This window comes from Dendronephthya gigantea, unplaced genomic scaffold (genome assembly GCF_004324835.1).
Source record: "Dendronephthya gigantea isolate DGI-Jeju-01 unplaced genomic scaffold, DenGig_1.0 000083F, whole genome shotgun sequence".
NCBI lineage: Eukaryota > Metazoa > Cnidaria > Anthozoa > Malacalcyonacea > Nephtheidae > Dendronephthya > Dendronephthya gigantea.
The window spans coordinates 526,665-543,794 of NW_021163093.1; the positions used below are offsets into that span (position 1 = coordinate 526,665).

The following is a 17,130-nucleotide window of genomic DNA, read 5'->3' on the forward strand; positions in this document are numbered from 1 at the left end:
ATCCAAGTTACACCCCTGGTTAACTATATAAAGCTTTGAAATGTTTTAAGCTAGTGGTATGTGTCTATAGTATAATTGTTTCATTCCGTGTTTCCTGTATGAGGATGCAGTTTATCCCCGAGCCGGTGCGGAGCACCGTGCGAGGGTACTAATTCCGCCCGGAGATTAGGAATTACACCCGGGACCCGGGAGAACATAGCGGAATCCAAAGTTGCCCAAATGTCATGGACGTTCAATGGTCATGGTACTTGTGCGCATGCGCGAAATGCGAACGAGTGTAGACTGGTAATCAGCAACTTCCTGATTGGCTAAGACGAAACGTTTGTGTTTCAGTGAAAAACGTCAGCAATTTAACTGTCATTTTGCAAACTGCCAAACTATTTTTTAAAAAAATGTTTCGAAAACAAAATATGAAATGTGGAATCAAATAACAGATAAAACACTGGAAGAGTTTAAAATATTATCAGAACTGGAGGAATTAGCGGTGAAAAGGAACAACTCGATTATAATCCTTGAAATGGTAGGAGTCTATTTTGTTTATTTCGAGGTTTATTTCGTGTTTGCTGTACGAATACATTTTATGACCTTGGTACAGTATGTCGTTTTGCTCGGTTTTGCGAAGACGTGACCGAATATTTAAGCCTTTACATCATCGTTTTAACCTCCAAGAGAGTCCTTAAAAGTGTAATTCGGAGTTTTAATATAACAAATATCACTTTAAAGGTTTATATATAGTCGACTGCAATCACTGCATGAATTTAATAATCGAAAAACAACATTCGACGTTCACTGCTTGGTTATTTATATTATTTTGGCTGGTTTGATGTTTTGAAGGTTTAGCTATAATGAAGTATTAACTCTCACTTAAACTGTGAAAGTCTATAACTTAATGCAACGGAAAGCAGCAGGAAAACGGGTGATTTCACTTCACCTTTACGACTGTGTTTGTTTCCGAAATATTTGAAACATCAGCTATCGGCTTTACATTTAGGACATTTCATAATATTGAAGGTTAGGTCTGGCAAGCTCAGGAAATATTTTGCTTCGTTTGAAATGGCGAGGGGTTGCTGCATGCATGTATTTCTAGTTTATATATGATCTTGACACGTCGTTTTCCTATAAATCATAGTCGGCTATGAAAGGCTTTTACACCATCGCTTTAACTTCAAAAAAGATTTTTGAAAGCGTAAATCACAAGTGTGTTTTGTGATTAGAAAATTTGTTTGTGGATAGATATCAATGACAACCTGCTTATCTGAGATCATGACGTCATAAAGCGTCTCGAAAAAACTGAGTTATCATGCGCCAGGTGGTATTTGTCCCTATTCTTCTAAGTAATAGTATAAAGGGCGAAAATTTTAAATTTTAAACTAGAAATACATGCATGCAGAAACCCCTCGCCTCGGTTTAACAAAATTAGTTATTAATTAAGCATAGGGATGATAACATGATTGTTAGAAAAATTACGTATGTGAGAAAAAGAAATTGAGAAAAGTGTGGAAATATTTTTCTGCACGTGGAAGCACTGTTGTCATAGCAACTCGCAACGGCCGTATATTTTTAAAGAATCAAAGTCTACCCTCATATTTTTGTGAAAAAATGGCAAAAATACGACAAGATTCTTACCTTTTTCTGGAAGTTAAGTTACTCATCTATAGTCAGTGTTATGGTAAATTATTTTAATTATTAATTACCATGAAATATAAAATCAGACGTCTCATACAACTTCCGAAGTTTTATGTTACGCCTCGACTGGTTTTTGCACGGGAATGTTTTGATTTTCTTTTCTTTTTGTCATTATGAAAACGGAGTTTATAAATAAAATTATAATGTCGTTTATCACATAACACATTTAGATTTATAGTGAAATACATTTGAGAATATTAAGGTTGTGTTTACCACAAAAGAATTACTTTTTAAAGCTGTGGATGAAATATTATCAAGTGTAAAATCTTCCGAATTTGGTCTTGTTATTTGTTAAACCGTGAAAAGTCCTGACCACATTCGAGTTTCCCTCTATTTTAATTAAAAATACATATATTCTTTATTTTATGAAAACATAAAATTTGTAAACTTCATCAAAATTTTGCGAAATGACAGTTATTTTTTGACGTTTGAAAATACAAATTTTTGTCTCGACCAATCAAGAGCTTAGTGGTTCACTCTGGCGCATGCGCATAACGTAGAAGACCGTCCATGGCGTGAGGTCCATTGCATAATGGCGGACAACTTTGATTTCGCATTTGCACATCGTGGGTGTAAATATCCGAGCGGAATTAGTACCCTCGCACGGTGCTCCGCACCGGCTCGGGGATTACAGTTTGAAAAAATTAAACGTGTTTTCGCATAAATAATTATAGCAAAATTACTGGATATTTTCGAATGTCGAAGTCATATGCAATGAAGGAAATGATAATTCTGTTTTGTCGAAGATCTGGCTTCTGATTGGTTGATTTTTATACCCAGATCAGCTGTAAAGCTCAACTAAATGCTGTACTTCTGCATAATGCTGGTGAAAAATTATCTCGTTAACCTCATAGGATGACCAGGAGTATGAACAAGTAAAAGCAAAACTGTAGGCACATTCTGAACCCAAGGTCAATGTAACTTTCGAAACATAATTATATAATTTTTGGCAATTGGCGCAGGAAATGGTGGCTCACACAGACAAATTGACAAATTTATCACGCGCCTACGTGAAGCCGCTGACCGTTTTCATTTTCATGATAAGAAACGATAGATAAAGGATCGAATGGTTCAGAAATGTTTTTCGGAACGTTTGCAAAGGAAAGCTCTCAGGAAGGATCTTATTACCAATCTATTGAATGCGGCAAGGGCTATGGGTGTTCTACACGACAAAGTAAACAATATGAAAAGTTTTTATTTGGCGCCAAAAGACGCACTAACCATAAAATACATACATTATATTACAAGACGACTATAACACATAGACGACGAAGATGTGTTCAGAATAACATAACTTCTCCACACCAAAGAAAGTTTACTAAACGTTAGTGATTCTTGTTCGGCGATATCTTGCAGGTCTCGATGTATTCTGAGGTGTAGTCAGTGATGATAACATAGTTATGTCTGTGCAGAATAAACACGTCTGATGCTATTTTCGTCCAGGGTTCTTTGGGTACATTGTGTTGAATGAGTGTCTTTATTTGCTGATTGCGTCAGGCATTGCGATCAGCGGGAGACCAAGTCGTGGATTCGGATTTATGCCTGGCCAATATATAGGTTGTTGAGCACGGATTTGGCATCTGGCCTTTCGTTGTGACTCCGGTGGATTGTTTCTTTCTTGTAGGGCGTAATGAGGTAGGAATGATGATGCGTTAGCCTTTTAGGAGAAATCTTTGGTGATCTTCTTCTTACCCCTGGTGGAATTTGCTGTTGTTGCTGCTGCCAACCGGTTAATGTGAACTGTGGAGAACAGGATCACGGGCTGTCTTAGTCTGAAGTTGTGCAAGACCTGGTGCGCTTCCAGGATCGTATTCGAGATCGAAAGGGTGGGGTGCACTGTTTGATGGACTTGTGGAAGATGGAATTGAGGGGCTCCATAGAGATACTGGTGCATCCCTGCTTAACATTAAACCACGATGTCTAAACGTGTTCCTAAGGTCTCTTTAAGCAACTTCACACCTTCTTCGGTGATCTTATTTCTCCCAATATTCAAACGACGAAGACAACAACTTCGAAGTCCAAGAGTGCTCGCAAGTAATCGTAAATGTTTATCCTTGAATCCATTGTAACTTACATCCAAATGAGTGAGCTTACATCGGTCATCTCCGAGAGCTTTGCATAAGATCGGAATGCATTCGTCTGTTAAAGAACAACCGGAAATCGTCAGCCGGGTAAGATGAGATGTTCTTGTCTGAAGAACATCGCACAATTCACGCACACTTTCATCACCTAAATCGTTGAATCCAAGGTTCAATACTTCTAGCGTGCAATGTTCTTCATCAAGAGCGCGGATCAACGTGGACATACAGTTAATCGTTAAAAAACAGCCGGAAAGATGCAACTCTGTCAGATTACATGTTTCCTTTCCAATAACTTTGCACAAGATGTCTAAACCTTCATCCTTAATATCATTGCTACTAAGGTTTAATGTTTTTAATCGACAATGTTCTTCATCAAGAGCGCGGCACAACGTAGACATGCATTTTTCAGTTAGTGAACAGCTGGAAAGAGTCAACTCAGTTAGGTTGCATATTTCATTTCCAAGAACATTGCACAAGGCAAATAAACCTTCATTTTTTATATCATTGCTACTGAGCTTCAAGGTTCTTAGTCCACAATGTTCATTTCTAAGAAATTTCACGAGCCAAGGTACGCTCTCACTAGTCAGAGAACAGGAGGCAAGATTTAAGGTTTCAAGATTCAAGCGCCTTTCTTGCATTGAGATAGATAGAATACGAACACCTTCATCACGAATAGGATTGTAGCTAAGGTCAAGATCTGTCAACTGATTATAAACCTGATTATCTAAAACACCAGCCATACCAGCAGCAGTAATAGTGTTTCGTCCAAGATTCAACATGGTGAGCTTGGAATACTCATGATTCACCAGACAACCAGATTTCAATAATGCACCAAGATGCTCTAGACCCGAGTCACCAAGATGACAACCAACGATGTTGAGTGATTTCATGCATCTTCCTTGGAGTAATTTCAACAGTTCCAACGAACAATCCAAACTGGATAAATACTTCACATCTAAACTATTTAAAATCTTCATATGCTTGCAAAGAAACACAACTGCCGTTATATCGCTTGGAGAAAGCAATGATGCTTTATGGTAGGGACATGAGATCTCCGTCACATCTTTTAGAATAGAGGTCGCAACAATTTCTCTGGCAATATTTTCATTCTGTGTTTCTCTTAAACATTTCATCACAAGTATTTGATAAAGATCGAGGAAACAAACCGTTTCTTCATTACTAATTTCGCAAGTAAAATGTTCTTTAAACATCAACACACAGCTTCTGTATTCATGAGATGTCTCCATTTTCTCTCGCAACAATCCAGCAAGAAACTGAAGCACCAGATGCCATTTGCCATGTTTGATATGAGAAGATATGAATTCTTTCACTTGTTCGGGGGTATTTGTTTCCACAATATGCTTCGCCGCGAGAAATTCTTGGAAAGTTAAATGAATAAAGCAACCTTGTTCTTGAATTTGAAAACTTGGCTTAGGTAACGAGTTTAACAATCCTGATCCCTTTATTTTCTCGTCAACATTGAAAATCAGTTTGTCTTTTTCCATACCGTTAAAAGCCAACTCTCGCAGTATTTTTAGAACTTCTTCTTGGTTTTCATTTCGATCATGATACTTATTGAAGTAGACTAAGGCCAACTCGTACAGTTTAGTCAAAGTAGTTGGTAGAGAACCAATATCACCATCTGAATCAATAAGACATTCGAACAGAGCAACGCAAACAATAAAACAATTCACTGGAATGTAGCATAAATTCTTTACTTCAGATGATGATTTGATATGACTCAGCATTGTTGCTTCTAGATCACACTTGTTATGATTAGCACAGAACTGTTTTACATACTGCTCTATTTTATCAGATGTGAAGCCGATGATCTCAACAGTTCTTCCAAAATGAAGTTTGCACAAAACATCATTTACAATTGGCCTGCTGGTCACCAAAACTGTTGCTCCTGGTAACATTTCGCCCGACAAGATTTTGACAAAAAGAGACATTGCTGACATTTGGCAAGAAACATCATTGCTAGAATACTTCTTCGACTGAGCTAGGACATACTGAATGTTTTTTACATCGGCGCCAAATTCATCCAAGCCATCAAAAATGAAAATAGCATTTTGTGGATTTTTCCAAATTTTTTCAAAAAGACCTTCAAACTCATCTTCATTTAGTTCGGTTCCAAACTGTAGAAATTTTTTAATTGTTAAGTATTGCATCTCTTTGAAAATGAATTCTCGAAATTTAAAGTAGAAAGCGATCCTATTGTGATAAATTTTATCATCACCTTTTGCCCAATCGGACATAATTTTCCTGGTCAAAACAGTTTTTCCGATCCCAGGACGCCCAATTACCAAGATGGTGGAAGGGACATTATAGTTAGTATCTTTGTTTGCATAAAACAGATCTTTAATCTGTTTCAGATGTATCGACTTTTCAGGAACTTTCATATAAACATCATAGATTTCATGCCTAGTCAAATCTTTTGAAAATTTAAGTGGTGCTTGCCCCGAGTGGATAACAACATCGATAAACATCATATCTAAGCTTGTATTATTTAAACCGTAATTTATGTCTGGCGTAAGAAAAAACTTCATGACCTTTTGCTTGTAAATGTCACAACTGTTGGCTACGTATCGCTTTCGAAGAAAATGTTCATTAATAAATTGCAAATCACATGACCATGTAGAAGATTGAGGGGTGAGACGGAAAAATCGCTTCTTCAGTAGATAAACAATTTCTGCTAATGCAATTACAGCAAAAATGCCATTACAAACAGACACAATTGTCAACCAAAACTGTTTATCTTTGGCAGCCGAGTTCGTACATTCTACACTAGATAGGTTGGCACTTCCATTATTTGCTGGAGTCATGTTGGGATCGACTGATCTCAATTCGCGATAAACACAACTGAATTGAGAATCATAACCACTCGGATATAATACCGTATACTGAAGGATTGTGAATAAGATACAGAGCATTGAACGAGCCACAAGGTGGAACATATAGAAATTGAAAACATAAAAGGTTTTTCTACCTTGTTCATTGTTTCCTCTCGCGACTGTTTGAGGTTCATCACTTCTACTTGAGAGTCTTACTGCATCTTCGATACGATTGCCAACAGCAAGCGAATAAACGACACTCACAACAACAACAGAACCAAAATTGAACGGAACGAAGGCGGAGAATTTCACAGGAGAGTTGTACTCGTTATCGTAGATTGAAAAACACGTTTTCTCGACATAACTTTTGTGAGTTGCATATCTTGTGTCGACAGCACAATTGAACCTTTCCATCTCGCTAAGTCTGAGAGACGTTGTAATTGCAGTAAATATCACTCCACAGTGAAGATGGATGACCACACATATGTAGGATAAGATGCTAAATCTCTTGGATATTATATATTCTTTAACACCATCCATAATTTTTGAAGGAAAGATATAATATGCTATGTGATATACAGCTTGCTACGTGTAAATAGTTGATTGTTGACATGCGAAAGACGTATGCGACGGTGTATTCAGTTCATATGTAAATATCGAAAACAAAAGATCTTTATTGTGATTGGTTAGATGTATAATAATTGCAAATGAGACGTATGCATGCATGCTGGTTCTCGTCAAAAATAATTAGAACTTGTTGCGTACAATGTCAGTGTCTTTTGGATCTCCCGAGTTCTTTATATTTATGTTCGCATGTTATCACGCTTATGTTATGTTGTCGCTATCTCTGCACGTGATTGTCGGCAAAGAATCCCATACCCACAGAATCTGCGTCTGTCAGAAAACAATCATAACATGCACACAAAGACATGCAGCTAAATTTTAATTAAACACAATAGATCCAAACTCGTATATTAAAGATATATTATTCTTGACAGATATTTCTGTCGTTAAAGGCAATGAATTGAAATGAGTATTTGCTTATAATTTATAGAACTTCTCGTTGGACCGCTGTTAGACTAACACATACTAACTATAGGTAAGTCGTCTTGCTCTATTATAATATGAGAGGTACCACATCATTGCTAGGCGTTTTAACTTATTGCCGCATTAATTGTTGGCAAATACACAAAAAAGTACAATACTCAATAATACATATAAATGGAAAGGTTTGCAAGCAAATACTAAAAAATTATTGAAACTACCATGTCGTGCTCAATTTCTGTATATATCTGTGTAAGTTTTTCAAAATTCAAAAACCTATATTATATATTATAGCTAATAGCTTGCGTTCAAGTACTTTGCCAAACAGAACTGCAAAACTAATCATGCATAACTAATTTTCGGTAATGACTCTGCTACCGGCGTTTTCCGGCGGCTTCCGAAACTGAATATTGCAAGCAGTGATTGCAAAAGTCAGTGTAATATCATCCCGGGCAGACATATGCAGTATTTATGTGGCAGAAAATATCCCGTTTAAAGCAGGATCCGTTCCGTTCGTTTTCTGGCTGTTTCCGAATCTGAATACTGCAATTCAGCATAATATCGTCCTGGTGACCCGGTCAGGCCACAATTAATAAAATTTATAATATAGCTAGTCACTGTATATGAGCTATTCCGCAATCTGATGGTGGAGCTACCCACGTATATCAGCTCATTCACGGTGGGTAGCAAAACCAACGAAAAAACTGAACAAAATGGCAGACGTTGTATAAAAGACTATAGTTAACTTTTAACTGTAGTTAGAGACAGAATTGGTCAATCAGATTTGTGTATATCTGAGTTAACTCTGGGATTTAACCATGCAAAATGTAGTTAAAGAGTTTTATACAACCGGCCACAGGCTTATTCCAAAAATGGTTCCTTTCTAGTCACGTGTCTATTGCATTTTAGCCAAATTTACCTGACATGAAAAATATGTTAATTATTAGAAATGTTAGTCGTCTTTCGCTTGAACATTTTTTCAAGAACCATCCCCGCCTCTCCCAATCGAGTTTTTCGGCGCATTATCTAATTTTCATAGTGAACAACCTCTCGGTGAACAACTAAATGCATTCATTCAATGCTATCTTGTCATCAGGTTACGTCACTACGGAGTCACATGAGATGCGCATGCGTGCATCGCCAATCAGTGCTAGCGTCTTTGCCAAGAAGTACACAAGGTAAAATAAATTTTCTATTTTAAATCCACCGTAATCCTCCATGTATTTTCACATTTCAGTTCTATCCTTTTCAGGAATGGTAAGTTTTTAAATTATTAATATAGTTTGCTGGTTTTAGGCAAGTTTCAACGAATGAAATTATGGAAATTTCAACAATAAATGAAGGCGTTGACGAACATGCCGTCGGGTCACCGACCCGTGAAACGCGAAATACTGACAATGCGGGTATTAAAACTGATATTCTCCTGGATATCCAAGAAAGTATGGGACAAGTAGCAAGTCTACTTTCCACTTTGTGTAAAAATATGCCTCCGCGCATCTTAAACGATGAGCGCCCACTGGGCGAGAGCTCATCTCAAACGGGAAGCACGCAAGACCATGTTTTTGAACAGGACGATGTTGACGAGCTTGCAAGTCAAGTTGATGCCGACGATAGACCACCCAAACGGCGTCGTCAAATGGATGAGCTCAGTCTTCACCCAAGTGAAGATGAGAAAGATCTAGAACTACTTACTGGCACGGCCACAGTAGGAAAAAGTCCACCGGATGAAATTGAACACGAATTTCTCACTGAGCTAGCTGATATGCTTGAAAAGAATGAGGCTACTGGACCACCGGTCACAAAACAGTTGGCAGACATCACTGATAAACGATGGGGAAAACATTTGCCTCCTGAGAAAATAAAACTGCTCACAGAGCGTTATGAGACACCAGAGAATTGTTCAGAACTACTCCCAGTTCGTGTAAATCCCGAAATTTGGGACCAATTGAATTCTTCTCGAAGAAAAACTGATTTGCAGTTGTCAAATATTCAACAATCAGCTCGGAAAGTGGCTGTGGTGATATTGCAAATTGTGAATGATTTGTTACCCCAAACAAAGGACGAGGCCAGTAAGAAACTGGCATCTCGTTTTGTTGATTCCATTGCATTGCTTGGTCATATGAGTAGTGATCTATCACGTCTCAGACGGGAACAAATCAGACCTGCTTTAAAGAGAGAGTTTGCCACAATTTGTACCAAAGAAATACCCAATGGCCCCCTTCTATTTGGCTCAGACCTTCCAAAACAGTTGAAGGAGGCCAAGGAGACTGATACCATTGGTAATTCCATTGCAATTCCAACCAGAAAGCGTTTTGCTAACTATAGAACAAAACCATATGAGTATAAAAAGACAACTTACCCGCCAAATCAGAACACCCGAAATTACAAGGGGAAACCTTTTTTGTCCAAAGGCTACCCCAACAACAAAAAGAAAAGACAGCCACCGGCATCCGGGATGAGATCATAAAAGGTCTTCAAGAAGTAAAAAATAATGTACGTTCATTTTCTTTGTTTATTCCTATATTGAAACAATTTTTGCAGGCGTGGTGTGAGCTATTTGTAGGTGGGCAAGCATCACATTATTGGTCTGAATGGGCCAAACTAACTAATGATAAACACTTGATAGCTGATATTAAAGGGATTGAGATTGAATGTAATGAAACACCAGTTCAGCATATGATGAAACATTCACAAAGGGATAACATCCACAATGAACTGTTAGGCCAGGAAATAATTTCTTTACTAAATAAAAGCATAATTGAGCCTGCTGAGCCAAAGTTAGGTCAGATTATATCTGGAGTATTTTTACATCCCAAAAAGGATGGCTCCAATCGACTTTTCTCAACCTTAAACAATTTAATGAGGTGGTTGAGTATCACCATTTCAAAATGGATTCTCTTTATACAGTTATAAGTCTCATGGAACAAGACTGTTTCATGGCTTCTATAGACATTAAGGATGCATATTATTCATTTGCTATTAATCCCACAAATCGAAAATATTTATGTTTCATGTGGAATGGCCAACAATTTTGTTACACATGCCTTCCTAATGGCCTCTCTTCGGCCCCAAGGAAGTTTACAAAAATTTTAAAAGTGCTATTATCATATTTGCATGAGCAAGGCCACATTTCTCTTGGCCACTTGGATGATTTTTATTTACAAGGGAAGACATACTATCAATGTGTGCTGAATATAGTGGATACAGTTCAAATGTTTGCCAAATTGGGCTTGATCTCTCACCCAGAAAAATGTAATTTTATTCCTTCTCAAACTTTAACCATTTTGGGATTTGTTCTAAATTCCAAAATGATGACTATAACATTGACTGATGAAAAAGCAACTAATTTGAAAAAATTATGTCAAGATCGTCTAAACAGAAAATCTTGCACAATACGAGAGATTGCTCGGGTGATTGGTAAGCTGGTGTCTAGTTTTCCTGGTACAATGCATGGCCCCCTCTACTACAGGAAATTAGATGGGGATAAAACCCTTGCATTACAACAAAACAAGGGTGATTTTGATACAGTAATGACTATATCACAAGCTGCTAAGTCAGAATTGACTTGGTGGGTGCACAACATTACATCTACATTTAACATAGTCTCCCATGGACCACCAGAAAGGCAGGTCACGACTGATGCTTCCCTACAAGGTTGGGGAGCTGAATGCAACAACATTTCTACAGGTGGGCCATGGACGACCAGGGAAGCTCAACACCACATTAATTACTTGGAAATGTTGGCTGTATTTATGGGATTACAAACGTGTGTTAAAGATGAGCAGAATATACATGTTCGGGTTAGGTTAGACAACACAACAGGTGTAAATATCCTGAACCACATGGGTTCAAGTCATTCAGTAGATTGCAATGATATTTGCAAAACCATTTGGGGTTGGTGTATTGCCAGAGATATCTGGTGAAGTGCTGCTTATTTGCCAGGAAAGAGCAATACAATAGCAGATAGAAGATCACGAGAACATAACAATTCTTTAGAATGGATGTTAAACAGGCAAATGCTACTTGATTCATTACATCAGTTGAGATTTCAACCTGACATTGATTTGTTTGCTTCTCGTATGAATAACCAATTTGATAGATACGCGGCTTACAAACCTGACCCAAATGCAATAGCTGTCGATGCATTCACAATGCTCTGGACAGAATTAAAATTTTATGCCTTTCCTCCATTTAGTGTGGTATCAAAAGTATTGAGCAAAATTTGTCAGGAGAAAGCAGAAGGCATTGTTGTTTTACCAAACTGGCCCACACAAAGTTGGTTTGCGAAAGCAATGCAAATGTTAGTACAACCACCTGTTCATTTGAAATCGGGCAAAAGCCTGCTCACTCTACCATCGAAACCGATGGATCTACATCCACTACATGCCAAGTTGTCACTCATGGTGTGCCATTTATCAGCCAAGCATTAAGCAAACATAATCTTTCGGATGCAGCTCAACATATCCTGATGTCCTCATGGCGAGCGGGAACACTAAAACAGTACCAAACACATTTCACAAAATGGAACCAGTATTGTATTGAAAATCAAATCGATCAATTCAACCCTTCAGTAGAGAATGCCATTGAATTTTTTACGAAATTATTTGATTCGGGTTTAGGCTACAGTTCGATAAATACAGCCCGATCGGCTTTATCGTCTATACTTCCAGTACAGGAAGGATTTAAATTCGGAGATCATCCTCTCGTTTCGCGTTTTCTCAAAGGGATATTCGAACTAAAACCTGCACTACCAAGGTATACTGAGGTCTGGGATGTTAATATAGTTCTGGCTCACTTGAGATCATATAAACCTTCAGAGAAATTATCATTAAAAGAGCTTACCCTAAAAATTACTATGCTCCTATGCCTACTTACCGCTCAACGATGTCAGGCAATTCACTTGATGGATATCAATTATATGCAAGAGATGGAGGACAGATACCGAATTGTTTTTAATAGCAAACTTAAGCAGACAAAGCCTGGACATCATTTGGAACCTATGGAACTTTTAGAGTTCCCACCCGACAGAAAACTATGTGTTGTGGAACATCTTCGCGTGTATTTACGAAAGACCAAAGTTATCAGAGGTTCTAATTCACAATTGTTATAGCCAGATGGATTAAAACAGTTCTTCAACTAGCTGGTATTGATGTATTGAAGTACAGTGCACACAGTAGCCGGGCAGCTTCAACATCACATGCAAAGTCTAAAGGGCTTTCTGTACAAGAAATCATGAAGTGTGCTGGCTGGTCTACGGACGCGATTTTCTCAAGATACTACAACAAACCAGTACAAACTTCATCAAATTTTAGTTCACGTGTTCTCAGTAATTGAGATTGACTGTACATAGCCAACGTTTTGATTGCAATGTTAGCGTTTATTAGATCAAAGATCCAGTGGTTATTTGTCGTGTGTTGATATCCTTCGTCTGAGCAGGACTTTGAAATCTCATGTGACTCCGTAGTGACGTACGCTGATGACAAGATAGAATTGAAAATTAAACGAGACTTACCTGTAAGTTGAAGTTTGATTGTAATTCTGTCTTGTCATCAACCAGGAACGAAGGAGTCACATGCCCATATTATCCCTCCCTTCCCAGTTACTCCTTCGTTCTATACTTCCTGCTCGTACTTGCTTTGAAAGACTGATTGGCGATGCACGCATGCGCATCTCATGTGACTCCTTCGTTCCTGGCTGATGACAAGACAGAATTACAATCAAACTTCAACTTACAGGTAAGTCTCGTTTAATTTTCAATTTTTTTCATTTATGCGCCACGGAAGACCTATTTTCCACTATAGACGGAATTTTACGAGCGGGGAAGATTTTCTTTCTGTTTTAAATTAGTTTTGCACGGGAGCCACCAACAAAAACATTATTATGGGTATGCGTACGTGCCATATTTGACTACTCACTACAGTCATAGCAACCAAAAATAATTGTACACTCTTTTTTTAAGCCGATTTTCCACTAGCGATATTTTTCGCGCAAAGTGACTTTATTCTTTTGTATTGGGATCACTAATGGAAAACCGGCTTTACGTCGAAAAAAACCCCAAACTACTTTAAAAAATTACAAGTTAATGGCTGCATGTGACAATGAAATTTTGTTTTACTGATTTGTGAAAAAGTAATTATATATTTGCATGGAAAGATAATTAATCAGTGGAAAGGTGAAACACTAAAATCAAGCTCTTATCCGTGAGGATATGTCGTCATGGAAATTTTTTAATATAAGCCAGCTTTAGAATACAAGCGTTAGGGTTCATTGCAAATTTCATGTACTTGCATGTACAGTTTCAACTTGGTTTCTCCAATTCTCTCTGATGGCACCTAACTTGGCACGTACAAGAGCATTATGCCCAGCATCGCGGAAGCGTAAGTCCGATTCTTGCCGGAAGACCTATAGTTCCTGGCTTGAATTTGAAGTGTGTAAAAATAGTGAAAAATGACAGCTAAATTGCTGCAGGAAATTGATAACCAGTCTTCAATCGTTCAAATTTAGCCCATGCATGCAAGTACCATGACCATTGAATGCCCAACGTCCATGATCCATGACGTAAAATTTGGGCAACTTTGGATTCCGCCATGTTCTGTCACATGCCTGGGTGTAATTCCTAATCTCCGGGCGGAGTTAGTACCCTCGCACGGCGCTCCGCACCGCCTCGGGGTTGAAGCTTTGAAATATTTTAAACCGGTACGTGCCTAGCCCTATGTATAATAATTACAATGAAACACGCAATTTTATGGGTAAGCAGGCGTGCCAGATGAGACAATCCTGCGCGGGAAAGTTTACAATTCGCCTTCGCGTGGGATTTTCAAAATATCGTACAATTTTACGCGTGAATGGTTGTAAACGATAGACAAGTTAAAGAAAATATGGAACAACGGTTTTCCCTAACTACAGAGTCTCTGATTGGTTTGTTTATAATTCCAAGATTCTGCTAACCAATTAAATAAATTTGATCGTTGTTTCATTGTAGTTTTTTTTAAAGCAAATTACGGCTCGTCCATGTTTTTCACGCTTTCTGAAAGTCTCGCAATATCCCGTGTGCAGGTGTCTCGCTATCGATCCTGCAAGGAAAACCATTTAGTATATAGACTATATTTGTTTTAATCTGTGTTTGCTGTTATTCTCGATTACGATTTTTCAATTTGTACAGTTATATTTATTTATCATGTATTAGATTAATAATTATAATTTAGCAATTTATATTCCGCAAGTATAAACTAATTTGTTTTTATCTGCGCACAATTGGGTTAAAGTGAAGATAAAGAATAATTCTTAAAAATAATTCTTAAATAATTCTTTGCTGTCCGAAATTGTTCGTAAAACCTCTCAAAAGTGTTCCAGATACTTGCTAACAAAGAAATTCATTCATAGTGATATTCTCACAAACGATTAGATGGAAAAATACATACGAACTTACGCAATGCAGTAATTCGCTTAACTTCTTTATTTTGTTCACACTGGCTTCGCGTTTATTCAAAAAGTAACATTTAATAAGGTAACCGTTAATAAGGTATCATGGATTTCACTACTGCATGTAAATGTTTAGTGTGTACTAATTTTACTAAGATTATTTCTGCAACTAGAAGTCGAATACCGTGAACAGTTTTACTGCGATTAGGCAGAGAATGTCAACTTTCCATCAATGTTGGCAATCTTCTGATCTAGATCAATTTGGCTGGAGGCGTAAGACCCATCAATTCTTCTGCATTCAGCGTGTAAAATCGCGGGATCAGATAGGCTGCTGCTTCTGGAACTCGCCCAAAAGTTTCCTCCTTTCCTCCAGACCATGGAACCATCCTCGTTAGCAATGTAGTCATTCAGATTAAGTGTAGAAGGTTGATAGAACCCTTGAAGGTCTTGGCAATCAGCACTGAGGACAGAATCGTGAATTTTGATATTTCGTGAACTTTTGCTAAACGCCATTTTTAACTGATACATGCGATGTAGTTGTACTATTGGCACGATCTTATATCAGCTTTCGAGAAATGCAGAGACTTTTATAAGGAGTCTTTCGTGGTCTAAAATCTATATGAAGGAACTGACGTGATATCCTCTGACGTAAAATTTCGATGAACGATCTTTGTTTCAACAAAGACTGTTGGATGACTTATTTTGACTTATGATATTGATCAATTAAATTATAAAGGCAACTGTCTCCCCGGGATGTTACAAAAAGTTCCCTACATTTATTTGCAAAAATTTTCTCTTCGTTAACGAGAAATTTCGATGAGCGATCTTTGTTCCATCAAAAAGTCTGTTCGATGATTGACGTATGATATTGATCCATTAAATGATTTACACAACTGTCTCCCAGGATGTTGTAAAAAGTTCCCAATTTTCATTGCCAAAGAAATCTCCTTGGGTAACAAGAAAAAATCGATTCCGTAATTTTGAAGAGTATCATGCATGTAGATGAAAGAAAAGCATGAGAATAAGCATGAAGGCGTAAGTACATGTATATTTTTATATGTTATGGGAGATTGCGGTGTATCTATAGTCCTAGATGTTTCCTAATCAAAGGAAGGATATGCAGTTTTGAAAACGCCACAGCAATTACATTATCCCTCTTGCCGGACAAAAAGAGTGACTTTGACTCTCTGCATGAACACGCGATAATGAAAAGTTTCTTTAAGTGCCAGTTCATACTTATTTAATAAAATATGCAGGATATGCATGAGATCAAAGATTCTGCTCATAATTAGTAATAGGCTTGGTGGCTATTCAAATCCATATATTTTATGTGATTCAAAGCATATCTAAAGCGTTGAAATTTTGGGCTGGATTAATTGGTAGCTGTGCACTTAGAACCCAGACATATTATTTGTGACAATTGGGATCCACAGAAACTTAATTTCTATCAGTTGTGTTAGTTTTACGAAACAAAAAAACCGTAATAATAAGAAACAAAAGAGGCCTAGACGGATCGTCTTAGTTGGGGACTGTTCATAACGTATATATCTGCTATGAGACAGACAATGTGGTCAATTTGAAAACAATTTAGTCAAACCTAACCCTAACGGGTGCTTATTTGTTAAAACTGAAGCAATGTTTTTGCGAAATCACGGATCTCTCTTATGAATCATGAAATCCATGCAGCTCGGATTTGCAAAAATTTTCTTTTTGTTAACGAAAAAGTTCGAAAAGCGATCTTTGTTTCATCGAAAAGACTGTTCGATGATTGACGTATGATATTGATCCATTATAAATGATTTACACAACTTTCTCCCAGGATGTTGTAAAAAGTTCCCAATTTTCATTGCCAAAGGAAAAACTTCGAAAAGCGATCTTTGTTTCATCAAAAAGACTGTTCGATGATTGACGCATGATATTGATCCATTATTTCTCTTTGGGTAACAAAAAAAATCGATTCCGTAATATTGAAGAGTATCATGCATGTAGATGAAAGGAAAGCATGAGAATAAGCATGAAGGCATAAGTACATGTATATTTTTATATGTTATGTGGGATTGCGG

At 37.5% G+C, this 17,130-nt stretch overlaps 1 protein-coding gene across 1 annotated transcript; it reads right to left on the reverse strand.

Annotated features, from left to right (window-relative positions):
* Nucleotides 1–2,902: 2,902 nt before the first annotated feature.
* LOC114533046 (NACHT, LRR and PYD domains-containing protein 3-like) lies at nt 2,903–7,206 on the reverse strand. Its single transcript, XM_028554627.1, has one exon. It carries the CDS (start codon nt 7,139–7,141, stop codon nt 3,593–3,595), a length of 3,549 nt encoding a protein of 1,182 aa, XP_028410428.1. The 5' UTR covers nt 7,142–7,206; the 3' UTR covers nt 2,903–3,592.
* Between the last annotated feature and the right edge of the window lie 9,924 nt (nt 7,207–17,130).

What these genes read in the sequence shown, in the direction of transcription:
- LOC114533046 (XM_028554627.1), bottom strand. Translation starts at nt 7,141, where the DNA reads ATGGATGGTGTTAAAGAATATATAATATCCAAGAGATTTAGCATCTTA.